The following is a 14,837-nucleotide window of genomic DNA, read 5'->3' as shown; positions in this document are numbered from 1 at the left end:
TCTTCTGCCACTTCCCAAGGGGGGAGTACCACACTATTGGTACAGTCTGAACATAGATCCTGATGCCTTCCTTGATCTGGATGTCCATATGCCCACAGTACCACACGATGAACAGCCATCTCCTCTATGGCATTGTACTTTATGGTTCAGAGACGTGTCGGGGCCTGACCCTCAGTATGAAGAAGAACTGTTTCAATTGATTGAAGTACCTCTCACTTTGACAGACATATACTGTGATACAAAAGGTAACACTGTAGTTTTAGTCCAATTACCCACAGAAGTGACTCATATGTACCACCATTGGGAGATGGCAGTTCCTCATGTCTCTATTACTAAATCTCCAAATATCTCATGGAAGGAACTTGGTCCATTAGCCAAAGCATGGAGTGCAACAGATCAAGACCAACTTTCTGCAGAAGGTGTTACCAAACGAACTGTGAATTGTAAGACTACTGGTTACCCACAGTATCACACAGAAATATGTGAAGATGCCCCTCCCAAAGATTCTGACCCAGACATCCCCCATGATTGTTTTGAACAGATGAAGATGGAAACAACCCATCTTCCTACAGTACATGAAACGGCTCTGCCAGATCCTGACTGCACACTGTTTGTGGATGGCTCCAGATTTGCAGATGAACAAGGAAGATACCACACTGGATTTGCAGTGACCACAGTAGATCAGGTACTTCAAGCATCCCCACTTCCTCCGTCTATGTCTGCTCAAGAAGCTGAACTAAAAGCCCTCACTGTAGCATGCCAAATCTTTGAAGGGAAGCGTGTTAATATTTACACCGATTCAAGATATGCCCTGGGCGTAGCACATGATTTTGGATTAATATGGAAAACAAGAGGTTTTCTAACAGCAACCGGTACACCAGTTAAACATGGTACAGCTATCAAGGAATTGATGGATGCTTTACTCCTTCCTGAAGAAGTGGCCATACTGAAAGTAAAGGCCCATGGAAGACGGAATTCGGAAGAAACATGTGGCAATCATAAAGCTGACCAAGCTGCCAAAGATGCTGCATGTCAATCAAGGGAAGTGGACAGAAAAGTGTCCGGTGAGGAAATTACTATTTTTCCCATGCAAACCTTACCTACGGACCTTAAGTTTTTGAAAGAACAGCAAGCAGCTGTAAGTCCCGAAGAAAAGAAAAGCTGGAAACAGAAGGGAGCGACCTTACAGGATGGAGTATATACTAGTAATCTCAAATTTTGTCTGCCTAAATGTATGTATCCGGCTGTGGTTCAATGGGCCCACGGAGCAGCGCACTTGTCTAAGACCCTCATGAACTCTTTAATTGCTAAATATTTCGAAGCACCAGGTATTACCACTCTGACTAAAAACTACTGTAAGTCTTGTGCTATCTGTGCCAAGTGCAATCCGGGAAAATTGGAGAAAGTTTTCCCCAAACATCTGGCGAAGCCACACTACCCATTCCAGAGAGTCCAAATTGACCATATTCAGATGCCAAAGAGTGGCCGGTATGAATATGCCCTAGTTATGGTGGACATGTTCTCAGGATGGCCAGAAGCTTTCCCGGTTACTAATATGACCGCCAAGACCACTGCCAAGCGGTTGCTCACTGAAATTGTCTGTAGATATGGAGTTCCTGAAGTGATTGAAAGTGACCAGGGCCCGGCTTTTACAGCACTAGTAACTAAGGAAGTCTGGGCAGCACTAGGGGTGACCCTTGCATTTCACACACCCTATCACCCACAAAGTAGTGGTAAGGTAGAACGCATGAATGGCACCTTGAAAGCCAGAATGCTTAAGATGGCCCAAGAAACTAACCTACCCTGGCCAGAGAGTCTCCCCATAGCTCTATTTAGTGCCGGGTACACACCAAGAGGGAAGTTTAACCTGTCTCCCTATGAGATTTTGTTTGGTTCAGCCCCTAGGTTAGGTTGTTACTTTCCTGAACAACTCCAACTGCAATCAGATGTTATGGTTAATTATGTGACTGCTCTTTCCCAAGTTTTAAACAAGATACATGCCCAAGTGTTTTCTTCCATTCCAGATCCAGAGTCTGATACAGGCACACACAAGTTGCTCCCTGGTGATTGGGTTCTGGTTAAGAAGTTCGTGAGAAAACATACCCTTGAACCCAGATATGATGGTCCGTTCCAAGTCCTTCTAACCACAACTACCTCAGTTAAATTGGCTGGAAAGAACTCTTGGATACACGCTTCACACTGCAAGAAAGTTCCAGCTCCAGAGGAACCAGATCCTGTTATAACATGAATTTTGTGTATTTGTTCTTGCTGCTAGGTCTGATAAAAGCCCAACAAGTCGCTATAACCAAAGACAATCATGTTTATACATTTTGGTACAATTCCTCTAATACACGGGTAGCCACATTTGCATTTGATTATTGTGATATCGTAAACTGTACTTTTCCACCAGCGTTGTTGTCAACAGTGTACAAAGATATACCTAACATTAAGGACCCATACATATGTGTGACTAATGACTACTGGGGATATGAGTGTAGTTCATGGAAGGCAGCAGGGTGGAATACAGGGCCAGCCTGGGGCTATAGACCACAAAGTGCCTTAGACAGATTAGATAAAAATGGGGAGTCCTTACTGAAAAGAATGACGTTCAGGAAACCAGGGGGGAAGACACCTATGAAACTAGCCTTAAACATAGAACACCCCAGTCCTGGAGATGCTGGGCAATATGTAATGGGAATGTACTGGAAGGGAGGAGGTTCATACAATAAACAGGGGACCTTTTACTTACGGGACATGTATGACTCACCTGAATGGGTAGGAGCCACACACATGACTATTAATCCTCTTAAGCCACATATCAAAACTCTAAAAGAGATGATAGCTATAGCTAACCCCACGTATGAGGACACTATGGCTGTAGAGACGGGTTTCTCTGACACTAACTTATGGCTTGAGTGGATGAAATATAATGCTAACAAACACAACAGATCTAACTGCTATGTCTGTGGAGGAGCGAGGCCTCACTTAGGTACTGTCCCTTTGAACATACCTCCGGAGATAGAGATGTGTTTCCTAAGTCTCTATACTATACTTAAAACCAACCGGACGGAATGTGGATCATGGATAAAGGAATACCCAGTTGTCCTTAAAGATGTCAAGCCAGATAAAGGTATCACCATATATCCAGGGAACTACACTTGTTATGGTATATATGATGGGGTAGGCCAATTCTTTGGTAATTTCACTGGTAAGTACTGTGCCACATATAGCCCAATTCCAGTTGCCTTTATCCAACAACACATAAGATCCCTTGGAGATATATATTGGATTTGTGGGGATATGCAGATTAGAACCAGATTGGAAGGCATATGGTGGGGAGAATGTGCTCTAGCTAAGGTAATTATGCCTATACACATAATCTCTGACGGACACCAAGATACCCCAGGTACGTTACACCAATACTCTAGAATAAAGAGAGACACTCCTGTAAAAGGCAGTTTTGATCCCCATATTTATATAGATACCATAGGAGTGCCAAGGGGGGTGCCAAATGAATTTAAAGCAAGAGATGAAGTGTCCGCAGGGTTTGAATCTATTTTTCCAATCATCACGGCCAATAAAAATTTAAATTGGATTAATTACATCTATTATAACCAACAACGTTTTGTAAATTATACAAGAGATGCCCTCCAGGGTTTGGCGGAACAATTACAAGCTACTTCCCAGATGACCTTCCAGAATAGACTGGCCTTAGACATGATTCTGGCAGAGAAAGGGGGAGTATGTAAAATACTCCCAGACACCATGACATGCTGTACCTATATCCCAGATAATACAGGCCCTAATGGTAAGGTAACGTTGGCAATAGAAAAGTTAAAAAGTTTATCCAACGAACTGAAAAGGAATTCTGGGGCCACAGATCCATGGGAAAGATGGTTTGGATGGATGTCTGGATGGCAAGGTGCTCTGGCCCAAATAGGTGTTGCCATAACGATAATCATCCTCGCTCTTCTTGTTTGTTGTGTATTACCTTGTCTTAAGAAATGCCTACAAAAGACAGTTGATCAGACAGTCGACCAGACCACCCCGACCTTCCTTCACCAAGAGATTGATGACATAGACCGTGATACACCACATACACCCTTACAGTCTCACCGCACTAAATCAATAGCTACTTCCTCTTAAGGACATTCAGGGATAGCGTCTGTCTCTACGGGCAGAAGTCTGGCGCGGAAGAAGTAGTGGACAAGCTGCTATGGCTAACCCGCACAGTGAAGCGTTCGAGGCCTGTTCAGACAGATGTGCAAGATAGCCTTTTGTTATTTTTCTATAGGGACAGTATTAGAGTTAGAGATAGTAGTTATTAGTAAAATAGCCATTTTAAGGGGGGACTGTTGTGGACAGAAGAATTAAACCAAAATAGCTATTTACTAATGTCTATTTATTCTGTGTTCACTATGTTAAAACTGGCTGCTAGAGTAAATATTCCCTTCCCCCTTTATGGTTCAGTCATTATGTCCTCTGCAAGTTTCTTGTTACACATTCTGTTACACATTCTTGTGTTAATAGGTAGCCTCCTTTGCTAACTCCTCCCCCACTTCCTTTGTGCCAATTCTACGTGCAACAAAATGGAGAATCACTGTTAAAGTAACAAAGAAACTACTCACTTCCCCTTTCTTCATGTATCCAAGCCAGAGCTGGAATATGGGGGAGAGATCTGTAATGATGACATCACATCCTGTAGGGTGGGACCCTTTTTGACTGTTAACCAATTGTTGAATTGATATTGTATGTTTAAACTGTGACGTATTTTTGCTTTAAGAAGGAGACCCTCCTCTGGGGAATAAAGCATTCCTTAGTATTTCACTGATCAGAAACTTTGTCTCCGGTGTGAATTACTTCTAGGGAAAGCGTGCACGCATTCATCAATCCATTTGGAATGTGTAGATAGACAAATAATCAAAGTTTTCTTTGATCCAAAACACCTCCTCAGTGGCCTGGACCCTCAGGCACTGGCAAAGTTTCCAAATGGTTCACCCATTTAGTCACACCTCTCCTGCAGTTTCCCTTCACATTTTTCTTAAATAGAGATCCAATGTTTAGCGTTCATTTATTGCACAGTGGTTTTTTTTTGTGTTTTTTTTTGTTTTGTTTTTTAAAGAATGCCATGTCTCCTTCTCTGATAAAGTCCACAATAGCCTCCTGTGTATGATTACATTTCAATTAACAGAGCAGGAGAGAAAAACTTCTAAAGTAAACACACTGTTGTCACATTTGATTGAGCATGGAAACTTTTTTTTTTCCCATGTAGGCTGTGTACATGAGTTGCATAAACAGAAAAAAAAATGTAATGCCTAAATGGCAATGAATTGATCAGTGAGACTGCAGGGACATGACCTATATACTAAAACAGCATGATTAAGCTTAAGTAGTTTTGTTACTTAGAAACTTTGTTTAAGCTCAAATAGGCATATTTCAAGTGCTGAAAACAGGCACACCATGCTGGACAGGAACCTATAGGCAGGTACCTGCTTTGCCTAATGGAAAATCTGGCACTGCTCACTTACATTAGGGTAAGTGTGTAAGTAGCGATGTATTCAAGAGGAATATAACTAGGGTATTGGCATTATCAACTGTTCTAGTCAATAAAAATGCATAATTTTTTTATTGTTTTTATTGTATTTCATATATATATGTATTTATAAGTAAATTATATGTTTAGGTTAGGTGAGAGGTAAATTTCTCCCTAGAATGCCCTTAAAATATATATGTATGTATGGGGGCGGGGCTAAGCCAGCGAGCCAAACGGTCGCATGTAAACTGGGCTCCCGTCTAATGGGCCCTAATATTGCTGATTATTGCCAAACCTGAGCCGAAAACCAAACCGGGAAACGCTGACCGTAATAAGCGAGACCTGGTGACAAGCTTGATACCCGTCCTAAGAACCTCGGAGACCGGGAGGCTATGCTGGCCAGACGCGGCCTAGAGGTGAGGGGACTGGGGGGAGGCGGCCGCTCTCCCCGACCCTGCATCTGAAGGGCAGCTGACAATACACCCTGTTCCCCCCCCCCGGACCGGTGGGGGTTATCCCGGTCAAAGCGTGACAGACCAACTACCTGCTAAAACTCCAAACAGGGAGCTCCATCGACGGCGGGAAGAGGCGAACTCCGGCAAAATGGCCGCCTTCGCACATGCTCGACCTATGGAGGGGACTGACTTCCTTGCCAAACTAGATGCGCTATTTGCCAAATTCTGGGAGAAGCTGGCACTCAGAGAGCAGCAAGCCCAGGCACACAACTCTCATACTTGCACTCTCACAGCGGAGCAAGCAGGCATCCAACAAGAACGCAAACCCCCCCTGGCAACCAAGGCCCTAAAATGGCGCAGAAGGCGACAGCCTGCCAGAGGAGAACACATACGCACTGAGAAGCGACCCGGGCAGCCTCCTAAAAGCCGACACTCACTCCGAGACAACACGACAATCTTTAAGCGACGAAAGCCGCGGAGACTACCTCACCAGCTGAATAAGCGTGCAGCAGACAGACACCTCGCCCGTCACACCAGTGCAGACACGAACTCCCAAAAGCATACCTACCTAAAGCATCTCGTCCAGCTGCAACCCGCTACACGAATCCCCGCATCAGCGCTGACTACGCAGAGTCCTGCTGAATACTGCCAGCTCAGCCACGCCGGGCAACACAGAGCACGAGCACTGAGAAGACCCAGAGACCACGGTCCGGTAACTGGACTATGCCGCTATGCAGCCAGAGCAGGGCGGGAGCGCAAAGGCACTAGGGACTGGTGGCTCCCTTCCCTACAAAGAGGTGAACTTGTGGGTTCTAGCCTTAGCAGCATGCCATTAACGGGCATAGGGTGATCAGCCCCATACAGATCCATCAACATACAGCTTGTTTTCACTGATCACCTTGCCTTATACCTGATCCAAGCCTTGATAAGACAGTGCAGTGGTATAACACTGACCCTCTCCCCCCCCAAAAAAAGAGTTTTTCTCTTGTTTCTTTGTTTTATATTACTTCTCGTTTGTATGCCGGTTAAATTAATGCTTTCTTTTTCATGCACATAGTCATCTCATGGCAAGCATAAAATTTTACCAGTATGAGCCTAAACAGTTAGCAATTTGGTGTTCAGTCGTTCACTCTCACAATGTTAATGTCTGCCTACCTAATATGCCTTGATAACACTGTCTCAGATGCCCATAGCAATCTGTAATGTGCCCCCTGTACCTAACAGCAGAGTCTAAGCTAACGTATTAGTCTTATCATTTAAAGGAGATCTACGCTAACTTTCGTGTTACTCATCATTACTTTGTACCTAACGGGACTTTTCGCAACTAAATGGTTAAAGCTTGTTTAAACATTATTATAAAAATGTGCATGTTCCTCAAATGTCATTCCCAGTTCTAAAAGTATAGTACTGAAACTTGTTTACAATGCTGTGACATACTGAACGCTTATGTGATTTTCATAAATGCACAACCAAAATAAAGAATTAAAAAAAAAATATATATATATATGTATGTATGTATTTATTATTATTTTCAAATATTTTTTTATTGAAAAGTTTTATATTTTATAGCAAGATATGCATTACATTATCTTTATTGCAAAGGATATTTAGACTTGTAAAAATGTACACATAGATAAAATATTCAAACGTAGGTACAATAATAATATAATTACAGCATTATAATATCACTTATTATTTATTTATAACAATTAACCTTTTATGGGGGGAAAGAGAGAAATGCCTCTATGAAACATTAGTACAAGGGAAAAGAAAATCAGGAAAGGAAGGAGAATGGGGGACAGGAGAGTTGGAACCCTTATTGTTTACATTGTGATGTGTAAATATTTTTAATTCGTTGTGGTAATATTCCTACAATAATACCTTTTGGTATCTCAAATCTCATATTTATTTTTTTTTTTTTTTTTCTCTTTTGATTATATATTAAATGCTCATACAGTATGTTGTCCTTAGCTTCCACACAATGTAACATACTATTTTAACTCTTATTAATACAGGTTAGATGGATATTGGCCTGAAGGTGTATTGGCTGTAAATAATACACTGCATTTCATTTACCCACTTTCTCACAATTTTTCTGGAATATACTTGTGCAAAGTGGCCAATGAACTTGGCCAGAAAAGTGAACAAAAGATCATCACTATTTTAGGTGAGTTGAAACTTGTTCCATGCTGTTTGTCTATCCTCACGTTTTAAGAGCACATAGCTCTGTTAGTTCACTATAAATCTGCAGTTAAAAATGTGTGTAAATGCATATGTATAATATGTATGTGGTTTAAGTTTCACTTTGCTTTTAATTATGGATTCAAGTGTTCAACTGGGTATAATTTTAATGTGGAGTATTCAATCTTGCTGAAATTTGGTAGTTTTGCAATATAATTATATGTATATAATACAAAGTTTACAAATGTTTGAGTTCTATGAATTTGGACAGTAAGAATGCAATGTGAATTTGAAATGATGTAAGGCCAAAATAGTCAAACACAGCCTTTTCCCAACTACTTAGGGCATGGTCAGGAACACTAATATCCCACAGTTATCAAGACTGCAGGTGCAGAATCTTGGGATTCCTATGAAGTAAGTGCAGTTTTGGTATGCCTATAAAAAAATACCGTCCTCCTCCTAAGTGGATTGTTGTGGGATATCAATGTTTGCTAGGGATTTGAGGTTAAAATTTGTGGTGTTAGAGGTTGCTTTTCGCACAGGATATAACCAAGTAAACTTGGTACATACATCAACACATAGTAAAACATATTTATAACTATGCAGTGGTGGCAAATGTCCAATATGATCAATATATAGCAGTGTTTCCCAATTGGTGTTCCGCAGAACCCTAAAAACAAAATTGGGGTTTCACATCGATTTGCCCGGCTAGTGGCCCAAGCATTTAGGGCCACCCAAAATGTATCGCTAAACAGGGGTCCGGTCAGGCGCCGCGACCGTCTAAGACCGCGACCGGACCCCTGTTGTATGGTATGCTAGGAGGAAGTGACATCACTTTCTCCCTACACACCGCGCCTGTTAGAACACCGGCTGGAGGGAGAAAGGGAGTAGCGGGTATGGAGTACCTGGCACACCAGCCTCACAAGCAGCCTGCAGCACTGAAGGAAGACAAATTGTAAGTGAACAGCAAATATAAACATGTGTGTAGTATTATTATTATTATTAGTAGTAGTAGTAGTAGTAGTATTTATATAGCGCCAGCTTATTCTGCAGCGCTTTACAATAAAAGGGAAATTTACCAAATGAGACAATAACAAAATGTTACAGTCTAGAGGTGTCTATGTGTGTGTGTACCTGTGTCAGTGTGTGTATCTGCCAATGTGTGTGAAACTGTGTGTATGTGCCAGTTTGTGTATCTGGGCATCAAGATGTGTGTGTGTGTGTATATATGTGCCATTGTGTCAGGTCCCCTGCCCCTGTGCTGCTTGCGACAACCTTGCTTACCTCATCACAGTGAGAGGCGTCATCTGGTCCCTGTCTCCAGACTGGCAGTGTGTCTGACACTGCACGCTCCAGAGCAGCTTTTTTATGTGTTGACCTCAGAGACCACAGTGATGACCTCAGAGACCACAAGGGAGGGAAGAAACTCTTCCCACATGTTGTGATTAACACTAATTGAAGATTAGCCAATCAGACACACCCTTTGTGGATATAAGCTAACCTCTCCCTTGCCTCAGTGCTCTGTCTTTGGTTTACCATTGAGCATTGCACATGTTATTTTGATTTTCTGGTTACTGATATTTGGCTTTGTCTCACGTTATTCCGTCTCTCTGTTTCCCTTGACCTCAGCTTGTGTTTTGACTATCCTTTTTTGCATAACCCAACCATTCTAAGGATCGGTATTGCAATTCTCTGTACTCTGTCCTGTCTGCGTGTTAGGGTTCCCTAGTGAACGTTACATTACAAAAGGGCCAAATGGATGCAGCAGACATCTCGCAGCAGTTAGCTGTTCAGAATTCCAAGCTGGAGGAGCAAGACCACTGCTTGGATCAGTTTGCCCAGGTGTTACAGGCTATTCTGCAGCGCACCGCTCACCTCCAACCGTGGGCACGACAAGCCGATCCACCGGCCCCTGTTAGCATACCTCTACAGGAAGGTTACTCTCACTCGGTACACATGACACCACCCCAAAGGTATAATTGTGATCCTGCCCTTTGTCTTGGGTTTCTGAACCAGGTTGATATACACATGATTATGAATCCACACTCCTTTCCTACTGACAGGACAAAAATAGTCTTTGCCATTAATCATCTCTCTGGCAGTGCTTTAGCATGGGCAAATCCTATATGGGAATCTGGTCCCAACATCACCTATGCTGATTTCCTATTGTCCTTTCGAAGAACGTTTGACATGTCCGGTAGGATAGCTTCCGCTAGGAAAGCCTTGTTACGCATCAAACGTGATTCCAGAACAGTGGTAGATTATTCCATATAATTCCGTACTCTAATGGCGGAAGTGGCATGGAAAAAAGGTTTTCTGGTTACAACTTTTCAGGTAGGATTAGCCGATTACTTACTTGATAGCATCCTGAGAGATACCTGTTTTATTAGATGATCTCATTGACTATTACATTGTTATAGACAATCACATTAGAGAGAGATGCTCTCAGTGTCAGTCTTATAACTGGATGCAAGTTCAAACCTTGCCCTATGCTTCTCTACTTGCTTTGCCCCCCTGTGGTCCACCACCAGAACCTATGCAATTAGGAACCACTAAGTTACCCAAAGAGGAGAAACAACACAGAAAAAGAGAAGGCCTATGCCTCGACTGTGGCAAGAGGTGCATGTAGGGTCAACATGTCCTGACCTTCAGGGAAACGCCAGGACCTAAGACCAGAGGAGCGGTTGGTCTTGGGTGTTATGGAGTTAACCCCTCCCAACAAAAATTCTAGACCACTTCTAGTGGTTACCCTCATATTTAACGGTGAGACCATTGATACCAAGGCCCTACTAGACTCAGGTGCAGCCGGCAACTTTATAGACCAGTCCTTTGCTGAGTCCCACGCCATGAAGTACTCGATGACAGGCCACTCACAAACCCTAAGGTGACTCTCGAAACTTGGGAGGTGCAACTCACCGTAGGGGCCCTAAACCGGGAGAGCATTGCCTTTCACATGTTGAGTTCCCCTTCATGTCCCATAGTCCTTGGGTTTCAGTGGTTGAGAAAGCACAACCGTGCTATAGATTGGGTCACTTTGGACATATTGTCTTGCGGTTCTACATGTCTATTACAGTGTCTATTACCTATGCATGCTATGTGTTCACTTAACCTGCCCTCCTCTCTCTACCTCAGTGCTTCCACAGTACGCTGATTTAGCCCAGGTCTTCGAGAAAAGAGAGGCTGAGAAACTCCCTCCCCATCGCCCTTATGATTGTGCAATTTATTTACTACCAGGGATTATGCCACGTAAAGGTCGGGTATACCTGCCAGGTGATCCTTATCTCTGGCAGGTGCTGGCTTTTTCTTCGTATGAAAGAAAAAGGGTGATCTCAGACCCTTTATAAACTATAGGGGTCTGAACAAGATAATGGTACAGAATGTTTATCCAGTTCCCCTTATCATGGAACAGTTTTACCGCTTAAAAGGTTCCAAGTGGTTTACTAAACTGGATCTCAGGGGGGCGTATAAACCTGGTCAGGATAAGAGAACAAGACAAGTGGAAAACTGCTTTCAACACTCGCAGTAGCCACTATGAATATTTAGTAATGCCCCTCAGCTTGTGAAACGCCTCTGCTGTCTTTCAGGACTTTATCAACGATGTCCTCCAAGATTACATGCACATATGTGCTGTAGTGTATCTGGATGATATATTGGTATACTCACCTGATTTGGAAAATCACCATAAACATGTCAGATAAGTACTAAAGAAACTGCTAGAAAACGGTCTTCAGTGCAAGCTAGAGAAGATCCTTTTTGATCAGACCTCTGTGCAGTTCTTGGGGTACATCATATCTGAGAAGGGTTTCATAATGGACCCTAAGAAAATGGAAACCATAAAGAATTGTCCGCTTCCACAGGGACTTAAGGCCATACAAAGATCTGTGCGTTTCGCTAACTACTACAGAAAACTCATAAATAATTTCTCCTCTGTAGTAGCCCTAATAACCAAGATGACCAAAAAAGGGGTTCTGAAGCCCTTGAAGCTTTCAAAACACTTAAAGAAGCATTTTCGTTAGCTCCTGTTTTGCACCACCCTGACCCTTCACTGTCCTTTATTGTTGAGGTAGATGCGTGTCAGGTGTTGGTGCAATACTTTCTCAGAGAAAAATCCACAACGATCCTCTTCACCCATGTTGTTTTTTCTCCAAGAAACTGTCTGATGGAGAGAAAAACTATGATGTTGGAAACAGGGAATTGCTGGCCATAGTTTTGGCATTTAAAAAGTGGAGACACCTACTGGAAGGTTCCAAACACCTTATACTGGTAATTACAGACCACAAGAACCTTTCCTACATAGCCGAGGCCATACGTCTGTCTTCTCACCAGGCTAGGTGGTCCTTATTTCTCTCTCGCTCCAGTATACCATTACATACAGACCTGGATACCGCAACATTAAGGCAGATGCTATATCCAGGCAACACGAACCACTGGAGGTCGACCCCTCCCCTCCGGAACCCATAGTCCCTTCCGCCAACATTATTGCAGCTACACACTTGGTTATCTCTTCCCTCTTTTCAAATAAGGTGAAGAGATATAAAAAAAAAAGCACCGCCTGAAACACCTACAGGTTTATTGTTTGTACAGGGAAGGGACAGGAAAAAAGTAATGACATTGTTTCATAGGTCCAAATCAGCGGAACACCCAGGCATCACAAAAACGTATGATAACATAACAAGACAGTTCTGGTGGCCTTCTGTTAGAAAGGAATGTCAAAGAGTACGTTATGGCTTGTCAAATTTGTACTCAGGCCAAGTCTCCCACAAGCAAGCCACCTGGTCTCCTTATGCTACTTTCAGTGCCCAAGACGCCTTGGACGCACCTGTCCATAGATTTTATAATGGACGTTTCCCCCTCTGATGGTCACACGTTCATTCATTGTCCTTTTCATCCTCCTATCACCCACAGTCTAACGGGGCTGCTGAAAGAGCGAACCAATCACTGGAACTCTATTCACGCTGTTTCATGAACGAGCATCAAGATAATCGGCCCCATCTCCTCCTGTGGGCTAAATTTGCCAGAAACACTACCTCCCATGCCTCCACTGGCTTATGGTGTGCACCTCCCATGCCTTCCAGGTGGCTTATGGTGTGCAACCTAGCATCCTGCCCGGTGTATTCTCTGAGAAGGGAATACCTGCTTTGGACAAACACCTAGCCTGTCTTAAGGAGATGTGGGACCGGGTCCACCTTGCTCTTACACGTGCTGTGGAATTCCAGAAAAAAGTTTGCTGATCGCCATAGGGCTGTGGCTCCCGTTTATGTGCCAGGTGACAGAGTATGGTTGTCCACGAAAAACATACGCCTCTGTGTCCCCTCCAAGAAGTTGGCACCGAAATATATTGGGCCTTATAAAGTCTTGCACAAGGTTAATCCTGTCTCTCTGTCTCTGTTAATTATGCTCTGGACTCCATACCTGCGCACCCCCAATATGTTTCAAACGTCCCTTCTGAAGCCCCTCCTGTGTAACCGGTATTTGAGGCCTGTTAGGCGCCCCAACCCTGTGTGTGACGATTCTAGTGAGGTGTATGCAGTGCAATCCCTTCTCGACTCCCGCTTCTTCAGGGGCGCCTTACAGTACCTGGTTCACTGGAAGGGTTAAGGCCCAGAGGAGCATTCCTTGGTATCCGCCTCTGATTTGAACGCTTTCCATGCTCATTTTCCCTTGTAGCCTTTGGCGGTCATGGGGGGGGGGGCTGATGTTATGTCAAGTCCCCTGCCCCTGCACAGCTTGCGGCATCCTTGCTTACATCATCACAGCGAGAGGCGTCATCTGGTCCCTGTCTCCAGACTGGCAGTGTGTCTGATGCTGCACGCTCCAGAGCAGCTTCCTTATGTGTTGACCTCAGAGACCACAGTGATGACCTCAGAGACCACAAGGGAGGGAAGAAACTCCTCCCGCGTGTTGTGGTTAACACTAATTGGAGATTAGCCAATCAGACACACCCTGTGTGTATATAGGCTAACCTCTCCCTTGCCTCAGTGCCCTGTTGTGGTTTTTGGTTTACCATTGAGCATTACACTTGTTATTTGGATTTTCTGCTTACTGATATTTGACTTTGTCTCTCGTTATTCCGTCTCTCTGTTTCCCTTGACCTCAGCTCATGTTTTGGCTATCCCTTCTTGCATAACCCGACCATTCTAAGGATCGGTATTGCAATTTTCTCTACTATGTCCTGCCTGCGTGTTAGGGTTCCCTATTGAACTTTACATAGTGTGTATGTGTCAAGGTTTGTGTGTATCTGTGTGCCGCTATATGCCAGTGTGTGTGTGTGTGTGTGTGTGTGTCAGACACACACACACAGACACATACAAACACATATACACACAGACATACACTGACACATACAAACAAAGGTACATACACTTTGACACACAGGTACATACACACAGACACACACACATACACACTGTGTTTCAAGGTGTGTGTATCTGTGTGCCAATACGTGACAATGTGTGTATCTGTGTGTCAGGCATATACAAACACAGATACACATACAAACACAGATACGCACACCTTGACGCACAGACACAATGACACATACAAACAGATACACACACACACACACACAGATGCACACTGTTTGTCAAGGTGAGTCTATCTGTGTGTCAATGTGTGTATCTCTGTGCCAGTGTGTATCTGTGTATCAGATACATACACCCACAAAGATA

At 43.5% G+C, this 14,837-nt stretch overlaps 1 protein-coding gene across 2 annotated transcripts in view; it reads left to right on the top strand.

The window, feature by feature from the left end:
* NECTIN3 (nectin cell adhesion molecule 3) overlaps positions 1 to 14,837 on the top strand; it is a 606,022-nt gene that overhangs the window by 423,019 nt on the left and 168,166 nt on the right. For both annotated transcript variants that reach the window (XM_063453186.1, XM_063453185.1), the window contains one exon: positions 8,004 to 8,155. In XM_063453186.1, coding sequence (XP_063309256.1) covers positions 8,004 to 8,155 — 152 coding nt within the window. The remainder of the gene's footprint in view (positions 1 to 8,003; positions 8,156 to 14,837) is intronic.

The sequence above is a fragment of the Pelobates fuscus genome, chromosome 1 (genome assembly GCF_036172605.1).
Source record: "Pelobates fuscus isolate aPelFus1 chromosome 1, aPelFus1.pri, whole genome shotgun sequence".
Classification (NCBI taxonomy): Eukaryota; Metazoa; Chordata; class Amphibia; order Anura; family Pelobatidae; genus Pelobates; species Pelobates fuscus.
Note: the sequence above shows the minus strand (reverse complement) of the source record. Positions and strands in the feature narration are given on the sequence as shown.